Genomic DNA, 15,553 nt, shown 5'->3' with positions numbered 1-15,553 from the left:
ATGCATGTTTTTAGAATGTGGGAGGAAACCGTAGTACCCGGAGAAAACTCACGCAGGCCCGGGGAGAACATGCAAACTCCACACAGGGAGGCCGGAGCTGGAATTGAACCCGGTACCTCTGCACTGTGAAGTCGACGTGCTAACCACCGGACTACCGGGCCGCCTCAAACTATAAATGTGATTATTAATTCATCTGTGTGTTGTTTTAAACATTTTTAACTGCTATCATTTCATTAAAAACTGGACACATTGTGATTCAGTTATTGGTTTTGTCCCTAAAATATCAGAAAACTGGCAAAAAAAAATCACTGTTTGTCAAAATAAAAGCAGATGTTTGCAATTGTCTTACACAGGATTTAGATTAAAAACAAAGCTCAACAGTCTGCTTTCATGGGGGACTACAGAAATCAGAGACAATGTAATGTTGAAAGCCTGAATTTCCTAGGATTTGGATAATTACAGGTTAAACAAGGTCTCTAAATGATTAATAAATTTATCAGAATCATTGTTGATGAATTTCAAATCAATATGTTGTCAATTAATCGTCACTGTACAAAAGTAAATGTTTACAAATAAACAGTTTTCAAACATTAAAAGCAAATTTATTGAACTTCGTGAACAACTAAATTGTGTACTTGGGATACTCTGTCTCTCCTGTTCGTGTGCAGCTCTCAGTGTGCCGCTGTGTGTCTCTTACTCATTCCCATTCTCTTCACTGCAGTGTGTGTGTGCGTGTGTGTGTGCGTGCGTGTGTGTAACCCTCCCCTCGTTCTTCTACCACGGATCTTGACCAATCACGTGCGGCTTTAACCGAGGGGGGGGGGGGGGGGACAGGAGAAAAAAAAGTCGGCTCCTATTAAGAGCGGCTCCCTATTAGGAGCCGGCTCCCGTCGTTCGCGAACGACCCATCACTACTACCACCATAATATTTAGCAGAGGTGCATGCAACACAAAGTAATTCCAAAAATAAAAAAATAAAAATGTGGTACAATACTTCTTCAAGGGATGAACCAGGTACCTGGCTTCTGTTACACATGCTGTACTCTTCATGTTGAGAAACTACGTTCACTAAATTTGTCTTCTTTGGCTAGCAGTAGCTGAAAGATGGCGGCAAAACATGGCAGCTTCCGGCAGAGGAGGCGCGCCCTGTGGAATACAATTAGCGATGACCTCACCTATCATTATATAAAAATGTACTGTATAACGTTTTTTTGTCCAAATTGTTGAAAGTGCCAATGATTACTGAAAAAAAGTTAACATTTTACACACTTTAGAGAGCAGAACTTTGAACCCTGTCTTTTGGCTTATTTCTTATTATATTTCTTATTAACATTTTAACAACAATATTAGCATGTGTTGGGTATGCGCGTATGTGCGTCTGTGTGTGCGCGTCTGTGAGTCTGTGCGTCTCTGCGTGTATGTCTCGCTACACTGCTGCCACCTAGCGAAAGCTATAGCGCTTGTAGTTTTCTGCAAGCCATTTTACACTGTGATACTTCATTTCCCAAAAGTCAGTACGATGGAAAAAGTAGGGCGTTCGACCAACGGGCGCCGCTGATTCTGCTGTAACACACACGAGGTATGTAAACGTGTTTTAAGTTAAACGCACTTCTAATTTGTGATTCACATGCAGAATGCTAAACTCTCTGGCAAGCGAAATTGTTGCAAATCAGTTTCCAACTGTGAATAACGTGTCTTGCAATTGTATGAACAGGCGATATAAATGTTGCATTTTTCATGCATCGTTGTTAGCCAGCAAGACAGCTAGCTGCTTTGTGTTTTATTTACTGTTTATTCTCTAGTCGGTGGTAAAGGTTCTATCACGCATGACTTAATCGTGAAAAAGACCAAATTGGCAGAGTTATAAGTTGCCGCTTAAGGACACGTGCGAACGCTTGTGTAACTTGTTTGCCCCGGTTGTTTATTTAAGTCACATAGTGTGACAAATACAGTATGACAAATCTTGTTTCCCTCTTATGTAAATTGCATTATTTACCACAGCTGTTAGACAAAAATGCCTTACATCTTTTCAACCCTCATGTCAAATTGACCCAGCCATTGTTATTATAAAAAAAAAACGTCACCCGGGCTTGTTATTTTATGTTTGAATATATTTTGAATTCACATTACATTATTAAATGCAGTGACACAAAGGGCTAAAATGGTGTCGAAATGCAATAATAAATAAATAAATAAACAAAGCATGCAGCAGTTCATATTGTGCCACATTTTTAGTGTACCGATGAATTGGACATGATTGGAGGGTCAAATGTTTTAATTCCTCATTGTCACTGTCTGAATGGTTCTAATGTTATTACTGTGTGTTTCCAGGTGGACAATGAAAATTACCCAATGACTGCGCAGTTGCTGGTGTGCATTGACACAGTGCATAATGGAGCCAAGGTCAACATTCTTCTCTGTGAGGCTGCCAGCGTGTAGCATTTTCACCACTTCCCCAGCACATTACATAAACTGTTTGTTGGGGACTGAAGGAAGCTCGAAGCCTTGACAAGGAACCACACATTTCAACTTGACCCATTCAGGGACTGAATGAACTTGGCACCAAAACACTTGGTGATCTCACACTGCAATTTTACTTGTGAGTTCCCCCCGATCAGCTGACATAATGGTTTCAGATAGCACAGCAGAGCAAGAGAATGAGATGGATCTTAAGGTGCCTGCAGCTGAAGCCATTGAAGGAAACATTGATGGAGATTTAGAGAGAGCAACGTGCACTTCAGAGGAGCCGACTGCCTCTCAAGCTCTCCCAGAGGAGCCCAGGAAGAGGATATGGGCTGTGATCTTCTTGTGTTTCTATGGGTTTATGTCATCCATCAAGCCTGGAGAGCCCTTCATTACACCATATCTACTCAGCACTGAAAAGAATTTTACCAGGCAGCAGGTCGGTTGTTTCCTCTGAGTTGATTGAACTTTGTTGAATTTGCGTTTGCAATTCATTTGAAGTCGTAATCAAGGATATAAAAAAGTTATTTGTGCAGATGTCTGTAAGAGAACACCCAAGAAACCTTTGCGGTTTCGGTTTCAAAGCCTGCTGACACGGTGAAGTCAACAATTGTCCCATGATGGGTTTAACTGATCTATCTTACCGCAGTTAAGGCTCGCACTTCTCACAGTGGGTCAATGCTAAATGTTTTTGATTGAAATGAAAACTGTCGACCTTAAGTGAGTGAGTATAGAGTAAATGTATTGGACTTACATTTGTGCAAATAGTTTGCTGTATTATACAAAGTATGTGGGCATCAGAATACATCTTATCTTCTTCTCGACCTATCTAATTACCACTTTACGACACAAGACAAAGATAATGACATTGAACATCCTCCCTATCACATTTTTCATCTGTTGTCAAGCCAAACAAATAATAAAGGATGATGCATTGTAAAACAGTTAAATGCTCATATTTTTATTGTTGTAAGGATAATGGGACTGAAAAGGAAGTTGATAGGTTTTTAAATTAAGCTAATGATTAACTGGTTATTGGAAATGCATTTTGCCTAATATGGGAATCTGCTTTAGCCTAAAAAAAAAATCCATGTCGTTTGAGACCTACAAAACACAACTAAATGGCTCTTAAAATCCTCCACAAGAGAAAACCATTTCTGGATCTGATTCAAGCCGTCTTTCATTTTTTGTATTTTTTTAGGTGACCAATGAGATTACGCCTGTGCTGACGTACTCCTACATGGCAGTGCTGGTACCTGCCTTCCTGCTGACTGATCTTCTGCGCTACAAGCCAGTTCTGGTCATTCAGGGCATCAGCCAGGTGGTCATCTGGCTCATTCTGCTCCTCTGCACCTCCCTCCTTCAGATGCAGTTTATGGAATTCTTCTACGGTGTCACAATGGCGTGCCGCGTGGCCTATTCCTCCTACATCTTTTCCCTGGTCAGCCTGAACCTCTATCAACGCGTGGCCAGCTACTCGCGCACCTCCATCCTCTTGGGAGTGTTTACCAGCTCCGTGCTGGGCCAACTTTTCATTTCAGTGGGACAAATCCGCTACAAGACCCTCAGTGCAATATCTTTGGGCTTCGTCAGCTTTGGTCTGCTGCTGTCGCTGTGCCTGCCCTGGCCGAAACGCTCCTTGTTTTTCAACCAGGCGCGGAAACAGGCGCCCAGCGAAACGGCCACTCAGTTAGCCACCAAAGCGGAATTGTACAAGATGAATTCGACGGAGGACGAATTGACCACAGCCGTCTCCCCGTGCTCGGCGTCCCGCTGGAAGGATTCCCTTTTTGTGCAGATGCTGATGGAGCTGAGAACTGTGGTGAAAAAACCCAACACGCGACTGTGGTCCCTATGGTGGATCTTCAACTCCACAGGATACTACCTGGTGTTATTCTACGTCCACATCCTGTGGAGCAAAGTCTACCCGGCAACGGAGAACAAGAATGTCTACAATGGTGCCGTGGAGGCTGCATCTACTTTACTCAGTAAGCAATTTGGAGTGTTACCCTGCAAGTTTGCTGTTAATGAATACAACCACCAGTGTCGTCCCCTCGGTGTCAGGAATTGAATTTTATGTTCATCACCATAGTACAAAAATCATCAAAGTGCCATAAAAAAATGAGCATGCACTTTGTAAATGAAATTTATTTACAAAAAAAAAATTGGGTCATTGACACTCCCTCAAAATATTCTAAACGGCTACAATATGATACCAAAACAGATGAATATCATATCAAACCCATCTTAGTGCAGCGCTAATTTTCTTGACTAAAAATCTCCGTCACTCATTTCTTTTCCGACCGAAACGAAAACAAAAATACAAGTCATTAATTTCCTGTAAAATGTGCCAATTATGTAAAAACGTGAAACGTATTGCGTAAAAGCGTGAAAAGTACAAAATGTGAACAAGTTGGCTTTGTGGCGGAGTCCCCAACTTCTGTTGCGACCATGGTCCCATCCTGCAGCAGGGCGCAGAGGCCGGTGCTTCTGTATTACATCCAAATGCAATGGCATTCAACCTAAAATCTCTCAACCCAAGCATGACAAAGAACTTAATGAAATCGTTTAAATGAGCCAGCTTATCCATTCTGTTTCAACATGACAAGTTTTGATGCGGCTAGTAGGCTATCACGTTTTTACATGGATGATTTTCACATTTTGACATGATAATTTTTCACATTTTTACATCAAAGTGGTGAAGATTGCACGACTGTCTGTGTCCTATGTGTTGTGTTATTTTTGTTATTTTGGCTTCAAAATGGCGCCGCGAGAGTGGCTGCCTTTCCAGCAGCTCCTATATTTTGTTGTTCTACTTCTTCCTTTGATAACTTTGCTGCTGTGAATTGGTAATTTCTCCATTGCAAGACGAATAAAGGTTTTCTTATCTTATCAGTATCACGTCGTTACGTGATAGTTTTCACGATTTTGGTATAGTATGCTGCATTAAAGTTTGTATGTATGCTCAAGGAAAACGTCGACTATATTAATTATTAATTTAGTTGACTAAAATTGCTCTGTTTTTAAGCGACTCAAATTGGACTAAATCTGAAAAATAACCAGATGACTAAATCTTTAATCAATTTTAATCTGATTGATTGAACCGAAGCTGTTCGACAGAGCCTCTGTCATGGAAGCTAAGGCACGACTCAACATGTCAATTACGGTAGTTATGACATGCCCGCTTGGCCATCATTGGCTGGTTCATTTTGTGCACAATTAAAAAACTTATACTTTATCCTTATACTAATTGTGTTGACTTTTTAATGTCTTGAATTTGTAAAAAAACAAAAAAAGCAAAAAACAATCATATTTTTATTTTTCACTAATTAAGGGTTCGGTGAATGTGCATATGAACTGATTGGGTTTGATACCTCTACCACAAGGTTAATAAATGCATTTTTTTATGTCTTGAATTTGTAAAAAAACAAAAAAAGCAAAAAACAATCATATTTTTATTTTTCACTAATTAAGTGTTCGGTGAATGTGCATATGAACTGATTGGGTTTGATACCTCTACCGCAAGGTTAAGAACCACTGCTATAATTAAAACAACATAAAAATGTCTCGTCAAAGTAAACACTCTGTTATGGCACGACCTTTAAAAAAAAATTGGCTTCCTGATGATTTCATATCAATAAATAACATAAATAAACCATGCACCAGAAGTGCGCTTGCTCTGTACAGTAAAGATTCTCCATAACTTCACATTCACATACTTCCTCGACACAAAATACTGTTTTAGTTTGAGCCAGGGCTTTGGCATATTGTGGCATCTTAGCACATTGAAGAAAGAACTAAAAAAACAAATACAACAACAACAAAAAAAGATGAAGAGACACATTTGTAAATGGCAAACCATGAGTGGACACTATGTTACAAATCCAAATAAATGGGAACAATATGTGTCCTGTCTTTTCACATCGTGGCCTCTCTCGAACCTTTTTTTTTTTTTAATCTACACTGACTGACATCTTCTGCCTCTTTTCAGGTGCCTTGACCGCCTTCATCGCAGGCTTTGTTAAAATCCGCTGGAATATCTGGTCAGAGCTTGTCATTGGTGTGATCACAGCAGTGCAAGCTGGCCTGCTTCTTCTCATGGGCACCACTGACAACATCTGGGTCTGTTACGTGGCCTACGTACTCTTCAGGAGCTTCTACCAGTTCCTGGTGCCGATTGCTACGTGAGTGCGCTGCAGTCATATTTGCATATCAAGTGGCCCAAGGACAACCATGGTGGGTCTGATGGAGGGGGGGGGGGGTTTGATGTGCAGTTTCCAGATTGCGTCGTCACTCACCAAGGAGCTTTGTGCCTTGGTTTTTGGCATCAACACTTTCCTGGGGACCATCCTGAAGAGCGTCATCAACCTGATTTTTTCCGACAAGAGGGGGCTGGCTTTGGATGTGCACAGCCAGGTATGTGGACACGGAACAAGAACTTGGACAACATGGTTCATAGATGTCATGCTATTTGCTCACATGTCATGGATGTTTTCTCAGGACTGACGTCGTGTTTAGATCTTTGTTTGCTTCTTTTTTTTTGAGGGGGGGGGCACTCATCTCATACTTACTTTAGCGATCAAAAGTTTGGAAACACCTTCAAATTCAACCAGAGAAACGCACATTAAAAGGTCAAGAAATTCAAGTTATTAACTCTTGATAATACACAGCGGTGAACTGAAAGTCATTCCAGGTTATTAAACATCATCCACATCGTAAAGCGGAATGAGAAAATAGCAAGATGTGCAAAGCTATTATCGGGCAGAAAGTGCCTGTAGGAATCTAAATGATAAAACATTGTGTTTTAACCAACCAAATAACTCCCATTAATGTCTTTATAATGTTTTTGATTTAAGTATCAATCTGCAATTCAGGACATTTTAAAATAATAAAAACAAACAAACACTGAATTATAGGATCTTTCCAAACTTTTGACTGGTACTGCAAGTCAGAGCTGAAATTTAAATCTAGAACCTCCTGGCTGTGACTTGACATGTTGCCCTATTTGTGCAACTTTAAAACTATTCTTGCAACCTTGTCTAATTTAGGCTCCGTGTAATTGTTGCCTTTCTGCTTTTTTTCTTTCTTTTACAGTTTCTTGTGTACTTTATTTACTTCGCCCTGCTGACCGTTGGCTACTTAGCAAGCGCAGTGGTCGTCATCTTCTGTCACTTTAGAAAGCAGCCCAAGAGGCAAGGAATCGACCAACAGCCCAAGTCTACTGAACTCAGCAACATGGTCCCTGAGGCAGAACCTTTGTCCAATGGCAAAAATTCCGAGACATAGCAGTCACCACCGACTGTATTAATGAGCCATAATCATGCTCAAGTGCCTCAACTGCTGGCTGATACAGGAGCCTGGGTTTACTTTAAAAAAAATTTAATTCAGTGCACTTAATGACAAAGTTCAATGTTGATGGCCCGAATGAGCCGAGTTTGATTGTCCTGATTCAGTGACGACGAATTAATGATTCCATTGTGATCATGACAGAACTGCTGCTATCATCTGTGATGTTTATATCCATGAAATCACTCCATTGGATTTAGTTTAGGTCTGTATCAATAATCTAACATTAACGTCGCTTTAGTTTAGAAGATCCCTTCAGTGTCATCCCAGCGTTGATGGTGATAGTTGCACATTTTTATGAAGACTTTTTTTAGAGGAAAAATATCCAATGAAATAGGATAGACACAGAAGAAAACGCATTGGAAGAAATTACAATTGTTTTATGGAGACTTAAATTTGCATTTGTTTCCGGTTCACGGCCTTGCAGGTTTTCTGATGTTTGGTGATAGGATTGTTGCTTTTACTCCCACACGCACTTGGGCTGGACACTTATCAGAATGTAGTGATTCCAAATGCAACAGGAACATTTTGCAGCTTTTTTAAAAAAAAATTTTCTGTTGTTTCGAAGCAATGACTGGAGTACATGAGATGACTGTTTTTGAGTAGGATTATACAGGACTCAGAGTGTGAGATTTAAGTTAATGTTACAATATACCTTGTATCTTATGTTATCAGTGAGTTTGTCTGAATGTTGTAAAACAAACTTAATCAGGTGTTTATATTTTTTCAGTATTTTTGTGTACGATTAAAGCGAGTAGATAACATTCGAATCCCCAGCCTCAGTTTGTGTACTGGCATGTCCATGTTGGTTGTTTGGTCAGCTTTTTCTGACCAGCACCCCTCATCGTGTTTAGTTTTTTTAACCGTCGAAGCTATTTTTGCAGCTGCAGCCTTGAATTTTACATGCCAATCATAAAACAAATTTGACCACGCAAACGAGTTTGTGTCCCAATGGCCAACTCGCCAGTTACAAGACCACATGCGGCAATACAGCTTGTAATCAGAAAGCTATGATGCCGTTTCCTTAATTTGAAGCAGTTTCTTTACAGAGGACACATTGTACAAGATGTATTGACTGGCTGCTTTCACATAGTTCAAGTGGAAATTGACAACATGCTCCAACGTTTTAGTGTTTTATTAGACAGCAATATACGATGCATCTACTTGGACTCATTTGCAAACCAAAATAAGATTGAATGACCAAAGGGAATGTGTGCAAGGCAGTCTACAACAATTGCTGTGGTGTCACTTTAAAAGCATATCATAAAACCCAAAGTAGTTTGACAAGGGGTGAAACATAATCATGATTTAAAGGACATGCAAAAAAAACAAGTAGCATCAAATGAGTTCCAAACATTAGTGTTAAAAGAAGTCAGGTGTATAAAAAATGCTCTCAGAACTGCTCAGTGATGTGATTGTTGATGGACAAACGTTTGACCCCGCATCTGCTCCCTCACATCAGTGCATTCCCACTCCACAGTTGCGCTGTAACCAAAGTACATCCTCAGATGACACAGCCTGTGTCGCCCTGTCACCCTGGTGCTGACCCGTGTTGCAATGTTGGCCAACAATATAGCACACGCTAGAGGATTTCCTGGTATTGTCTCGGGTTCACGTTTCAGTCCTATTGCCTGGTTTCCCTTTTTACTTGGACACACACACACACACACACACACACACACACACACACACACACACACACACACACACACACACACACAGTAGCGTAAAACTTGAAGCGTGTGCAACTGTTAAGAGAGTGATCTCGGGTTTTGGGCCATCTACGTCATTGGTGTTTCCTCTGTAAAAGACAAAGAGTAAAGCGTTGCATTGTGACATAACTTGTTTAAAGTGGAGATTTTCAGAGTCGTACCTCCCGCTTGTGCTTTCTCTTGATGAGTCGTGGTGCCGTTTGATTCATTTGCGGCTCCATCTACAGAACATTTGTGTTTTTGTCATACGGCATTTTAAAAGTTTGAAATCAATACAATGGTTGACACTTACATTGCCTCTCTTCCTTCCTCCAGAAGTCTGTGGTGGTAAAGGAGACAAAAAAGGCGATTGCGTATCTTTTTTTTTTTTTTATGGAAAAGGACCCTTAAAAGCAGCCCCAACATAATTTCAATGATTAATTGGCCACGAGCCTCAACTTTTTGGGGATATTGAGACCGTTTACCGTATTTTGCAGATGGCAAGTTACTCTGGAGTATAAGTAACACCAGTCAAAAAATTAATCATGAAGAAGGAAAAAAACATAAGTCGCTCCAGAATACAAGTAAAATTCCCTAATTGAATTGATGACAGCAAACAAGTTCTGTTTGGAAGTACAGAAAAAGTTTTTGTTTTTTAGTTTCAACTGGCTTACCTTAACTAGAACATACGTCGCATTAAGAAAGAAAGAAAGCCTTTATTAGTCTCGCAATGGAGAAATTCCCAATTCACAGCAGCAAAGTTATGAAAGGAAGAAGTAGAACAACAAAATATAGGAGCTGCTGGAAAGGCAGCCACTCTCGCGGCGCCATTTTGAAGTCAAAATAACAAAAATAACACAACACAACACATAGGACACAGACAGTCGTGCAATCTTCACCACTTTTCTGCATACACTTTGCTGTCTGAAGCAGTTATAGATGAAAGAGGAGAGGATCAAAGTGTCCTTTCACCAGTGGATCAGAGACGTCATGCTGAAAATGTGCACACGTCTGCTACAAGCTAACTTTTGAAAGATTATGGCCAAAAGGTAAAATCCTGGAACTGTAAGAAGGTGAATCCTTGTTCTGGTGGATAACGCATGCAAAATGAAGTGGCGGTAAAGCTCCAAAAGTATATGCCAACCTCCAAAACAAAATAGAAGAAGCAGTAGTCATGTCAGCTAAAGTGTGACGTATCGCCAGTTTAGCATACAGAATTAACCAATCAGGATGTATGCAATAACTGACCAGAATTCTACATTTGGCCACAATGCAACACCTTTTAAACTTTGGGGGAAAAAAACCCTCAACAACTTTGAAGTTGAAGTTTCAAAACCAACTAAAACTTGTTTGCTGCTGTCAACAGGATTGGGGAAGAGGGATTTTAGGTGCCAGTCCAACATCTAATTTTAATACATACCAATTGCACCTAAGTACAAGTTGAAGGATCAGCCAAACTATTTAATAAGTGCGACTTTTGTAGTCTGAAAAATAGGGTATATTAAAATGTTGAAAAGCGTTCTGCTTTATACTGACCTGCTTCCCACGGCATGAAGGCTAAAAATTGGGAAGGATAAAAATGAAAGGTTTGCACTCACCATATAAGAAGAATAAAGTCAAGTTGAGTTTTAACTTCCATGCTTACCGTACCTTTTTGGAAGAACCACATCCCTATGTGAGATGAACAGATATTAGAATCTCAGAAAACAACATTTGAATTATGAATACATTTCCCCTATCAGAAATGATGGATCAACCTGGATCAAACTGTTGCCATGGACCCTTTAAGAACTGTAAATTACACTAGAGTTGATGACTGACATACAAGCATGCAGAAGGAGATGGCTAAAATAGTCACAAAGAACGTCAAAGTTAAAAATTGATAAAAATCAAGATGGTAGCTTGAGCTCTATATTTTTCTTGTCTTACCTGTTCTACATTTGTGAATGAGCACCAGCACCACCACTACAGTCAGGAGACAGATGAAGACTGTCAGGCCCGTGTTGACCTTCAGGCCCGCTTCGCTCTCTGTTGAAACAAAAACAGTCCCCCTTTATTATTTTTTTTAAACGACACAATTAACTGCACACTGTGTTGTGTCAATTTACCATTGAAGAACGGGCTGCGAGTAGACAAGCTGGATTTTATGCTGACTGGATTCTGCAGTTCGCACATGAAATCGCCTGCGCTTGAAGTGTCCTGAGAGAGGAACGAAGGCACAAAGAGCCGAGTGACATGTTTATACAGCCCAAAAGTATCCGCAGACTTTCAATGATAACTTTAAAAGCAAGGGACCTGTAAAACCTTCGTATCATTTGCATTTCATCGTTTCAAACTTTTTTTTTTGACCTGCCGATTTAGCATTCAGCATTCTGGCTGATCTTTCAAGGCTCACAGAACGGTGTTTTATGAATGTTTTGTATGTAAACACAGAAAGTTAAAAAAAAAAGAACCTTGTTCGATTTCAAAAGTCATCAGCAGTAAAACATGGGTTGGTTTCCACCCAAATCACCTATTTCGTATGAAAAAGATTTTGTGGTATTTCATGCACGACAGTGACTTTGATACTATTTGGCTTAAATGATGTCTTAAACACCTGAACAGTCATTTTCTTCTCTAAAATAACAACAAAAATGCACGTTTGATGGCAAAATAATGTATAGAAGACAATGAATCACCAGTGTAACAATTTTACATCTGAAATCAAACTTTACCATGCTACTTTACCATACTACTACATACCGTGGTAAGAGTAGTAGTATTTATTAGTGTGTGTGGATACCATGCAAGTGTTCGTGTGTGTGTATGCACGTACATATGTCATCGCTTCAACTTCTAATGTAAATAATCTGTCAATCTTTTCGGACACTATTTACGACAATAAATTTAATATGACAAACACTTTGATCAATCAGAAGCAGCTTGTAAACATCGCATTTCCAATGTTTTAGGAGCTTACACTATGTGGTGAAGACACACAATGAGCTCATCCTAATGAGATCCAATGCTGCCATCTGCGGCCGTAGGTCTTTTGTTTTTTTTCTGTTTTACTTTCCCAGTTTATGCTCAAACCAGAGCTGGCTGAAACTCTTCTCCACCCGTTCATGCACAGTATTAGACCTTTTGAATGATGTGCTTCATGGATGAGTTGGTCTCCAAGGAATCGCCAAACTTCCAGGTGTAGGTGACAGGTTGAGCTCCCGTGGTGTTGCCAGCGCATGTCAAAGTGCAAATTGTCCTCTCATCATCACAGGATGTTAAGACAGTGGGCTGGGGAACAGGCACTAATGATGAAACAAAAAGAGTGATGACACTTTGGTTGTTGTAGCATCTCTTTGGCAATGTTTAATGCATTAAACGGGCATTGGACCACAAACAGTGCAGCAGCTCATAGGACGTCATATGTTCTTGATCTTCAACAAAAAATGACTAATGTAGCAGGTTGCTGAGTCACTTACAGTAGTAATGTTTTTTTTTTTTTTTTTAAATATTGTCTGCATGACTATTATACTTCACCCTTGTGGAGAGCCACAATGAATTAATCCTTAGGCACAAATCTTAAATCTTTGTCTTCCATTTAATTATGTCATTACTATGTTATTATGTCAAATGTCTGTGGGTTCTGTTTTTCTGATTACACACATTTTTTTTTTTTTTTTTTTTAAATCTTGGGGTTTTTGGAGAGGCTGGAATAGATGAATAGCATATCCATTAATTTCCAAAAGGAAAGATGATTTAAGATAAAACCCCAATTCCAATGAAGTTGGGATTTTGTGTTAAACAAGTAAAAACACAATACAATAATTTGCAAATCATGTTCAACTAATATTTCATCGACTACACTGCAAACAATATTTACTGAATGTTGAAACACAGTGTACCCTGTCCCGGATTTTTGGGAACATGTTGAAGACATAAAATTCTAAGTTAATGATGATCTGCTAAAAACAATAGCCGATCAGTTTGAACATTAAGTATCTTGTCTTTGTAGTGTCTTCAATCAAGTATAGGTTGAACATGATTTGCAAATTCATTGTATTTCGTTCTTGTTTCTGTTTAACACAGTGTCCCATCTTTAGAAGTCACAAGCATAGTCCCGGATAAATGAAACCTGTAACTCAAGGAAGCACTGTAATTTACTTTTCTGTTGCTCAGATTAATGGCACAGACCTGCTCCTTTGAAATATAGCGCTTATGTTTGCTAGCCACTGTGTTTTACAATTGTAAATTTTTAAAAACTTAAATCTTTTGCAGGTATATCTGCTGGCACAGCCCCAGAAACAAGTTGTTTTATTTTTTCCATCCTTGTTTTCAGTTCAAGTCAACGGTAGTCAGTTGCTTTGACCCACCCCGAAGTACCCGGGCACCTATTTAGAAAACATTACAAGGACAATATACTTACAAATAACGGCAAGATGAGTTTGGGTGGCAGAGACAAAGTTGATTTCAGGTGTGTATGTGCCACTGTCATTTTGAGTCAATCCCGTGATGGTCAGCTCACCGTTCACATTGTTCAGCGTAGCGCGATCTAAAAGAGAGGCCGGTAAGAAAGAGGCTTTCAGCAAGCGAGATGATCCTTGACGACCCCTTGATTTGATTCCATACTTTTAAATTGACGAAACGCCTCTACACCATCCGTGTCCCACTCGATGGCGATGTCATAACCATGCTTCCACAAGATGCTTGTGAGGGGGCTGGTATCAGGAACTGCATCAGGCCTGAGGACAACGTCATCACCCACCTTCTTGTAAACTTTTGTGGCTGAAAAGGAGAGGAAATCGCAAGAATAAACTCTTTGAGTCTCTCTGTAAACAGATATTTTTGGTCCAGGAACCCCTTACAGGGAAGACATTTTGCCAAGAATGCAGACGACAACTAAACTTAACTACCACGTACAGATCTGCCATAGGAATTACTTTTGGAACATTTCAAGCTATCTAAACATTCACAACCAGATTAATAGGAAGTAAATCGAACACATTTGACTGATTATAATTGAAATATTTATCTGTCGCTAACTGTCATGCACTGCTTCCACAAACAAGAGAGGAGCTAGGTTGTCGGGGGCCAGCTAAACTGGAGTGTGTCCCAAATCGTACACACTGAACGGTTCGCCAGCCTGTTGCAAAGAACAGATAAACAACCATTCACACTTATAATCACACCTATGGACAAGTTACAGTCTTTAATAAACCTAAGAAACATGTTTTTGTAATGTGGGAGTAAACCAGAGTACAAGCAGAAAACCCACGCAAGCATGAAAAGGCCAGAGCTAAGATTCGAATTCCGAGCCTGTGTGGCAGACTTGAGAAACAATTATTCTCGAGAGTCCCCTGTTAAGAACACGTGGATATTTCAAGTGTGAAACTTCAACAACTGTTTTTGTTCTGCTATCTTGTACAAACACTTCAGATGCGCTTTTAAGGTTCGTCTAAAGCCAGTGGTGTCCAAAATCCTCAACTATTTGTCTGAACACCTTTCACAGAAATGTGATTAAATGAACTCGACAATACAATGGATATATACAGTAATAATATGACTGACTTTAGCGTGTTTCAAAAAGTTGAAGAATTTTAAAGTGGCCCTTCCATCCTTCCATTTTCTGTACATGGATCTCAAACGAAAAAGTTTGGACACTCCTGGTCTAACCCATCTATTTACTTATTTATTTTGTGTCCGCTAAATGTCAAGCTAACTAAAATCTCAGCGCTTGTTAACACCGTGAGAACATGAAACCGGCATCTATATGACATACAAAAATCACTTCAGAAACAAACTACACTAAACATTTCGTCGCGAGGGCTTAACTTAAACAGTTTCTTCTGGAAAAAAAAATAAACTGGAGCATACCAGTACAAGTGGCCAGAATCACAGGAATCACCGATAGGCACACCTGCATCTTTGTCGTCAGCTCGGCTATCACAAAGCTGGAAACACGGCAGCCTACGGAGCCCCTAAGGGGACATGGAAGGAAAAAAAATAAAACTTTGCGAGATCTCGCAAAGTAATGCGAGATCTCGCAAAGTATTCCAAAGTATTGCGAGATCTCGCAA

The 15,553-nt window shown here is 39.8% G+C and overlaps 2 protein-coding genes across 2 annotated transcripts; one reads left to right on the top strand and one right to left on the bottom strand.

Moving 5' to 3' along the window:
- Positions 1-1,503: 1,503 nt before the first annotated feature.
- slc19a1 (solute carrier family 19 member 1) lies at positions 1,504-8,579 on the top strand. The gene is made up of 6 exons (XM_086117284.1): positions 1,504-1,579; positions 2,332-2,902; positions 3,665-4,451; positions 6,455-6,647; positions 6,738-6,879; positions 7,558-8,579. The coding sequence occupies exons 2-6, from the start codon at positions 2,627-2,629 to the stop codon at positions 7,747-7,749; spliced, it is 1,590 nt and encodes a 529-aa protein (XP_085973410.1). The 5' UTR covers positions 1,504-1,579; positions 2,332-2,626; the 3' UTR covers positions 7,750-8,579.
- Positions 8,580-8,926: 347 nt separating this feature from the next.
- On the bottom strand, positions 8,927-15,504 carry LOC147210851 (uncharacterized). Its single transcript, XM_086117296.1, has 11 exons — positions 15,351-15,504; positions 14,106-14,261; positions 13,903-14,028; positions 12,621-12,784; positions 11,609-11,699; positions 11,430-11,528; positions 11,151-11,171; positions 11,037-11,057; positions 9,814-9,840; positions 9,683-9,742; positions 8,927-9,610 (listed from the first exon to the last, which is right to left on the bottom strand). The coding sequence occupies exons 1-11, from the start codon at positions 15,397-15,399 to the stop codon at positions 9,591-9,593; spliced, it is 834 nt and encodes a 277-aa protein (XP_085973422.1). The 5' UTR covers positions 15,400-15,504; the 3' UTR covers positions 8,927-9,590.
- Positions 15,505-15,553: the final 49 nt, after the last annotated feature.

Source organism: Hippocampus guttulatus, chromosome 1 (assembly GCF_054856545.1).
Source record: "Hippocampus guttulatus isolate MCC_2025c chromosome 1, RoL_Hgut_1.0, whole genome shotgun sequence".
Taxonomy (NCBI): domain Eukaryota; kingdom Metazoa; phylum Chordata; class Actinopteri; order Syngnathiformes; family Syngnathidae; genus Hippocampus; species Hippocampus guttulatus.
This window is presented reverse-complemented; position numbering and strand designations above follow the sequence as displayed.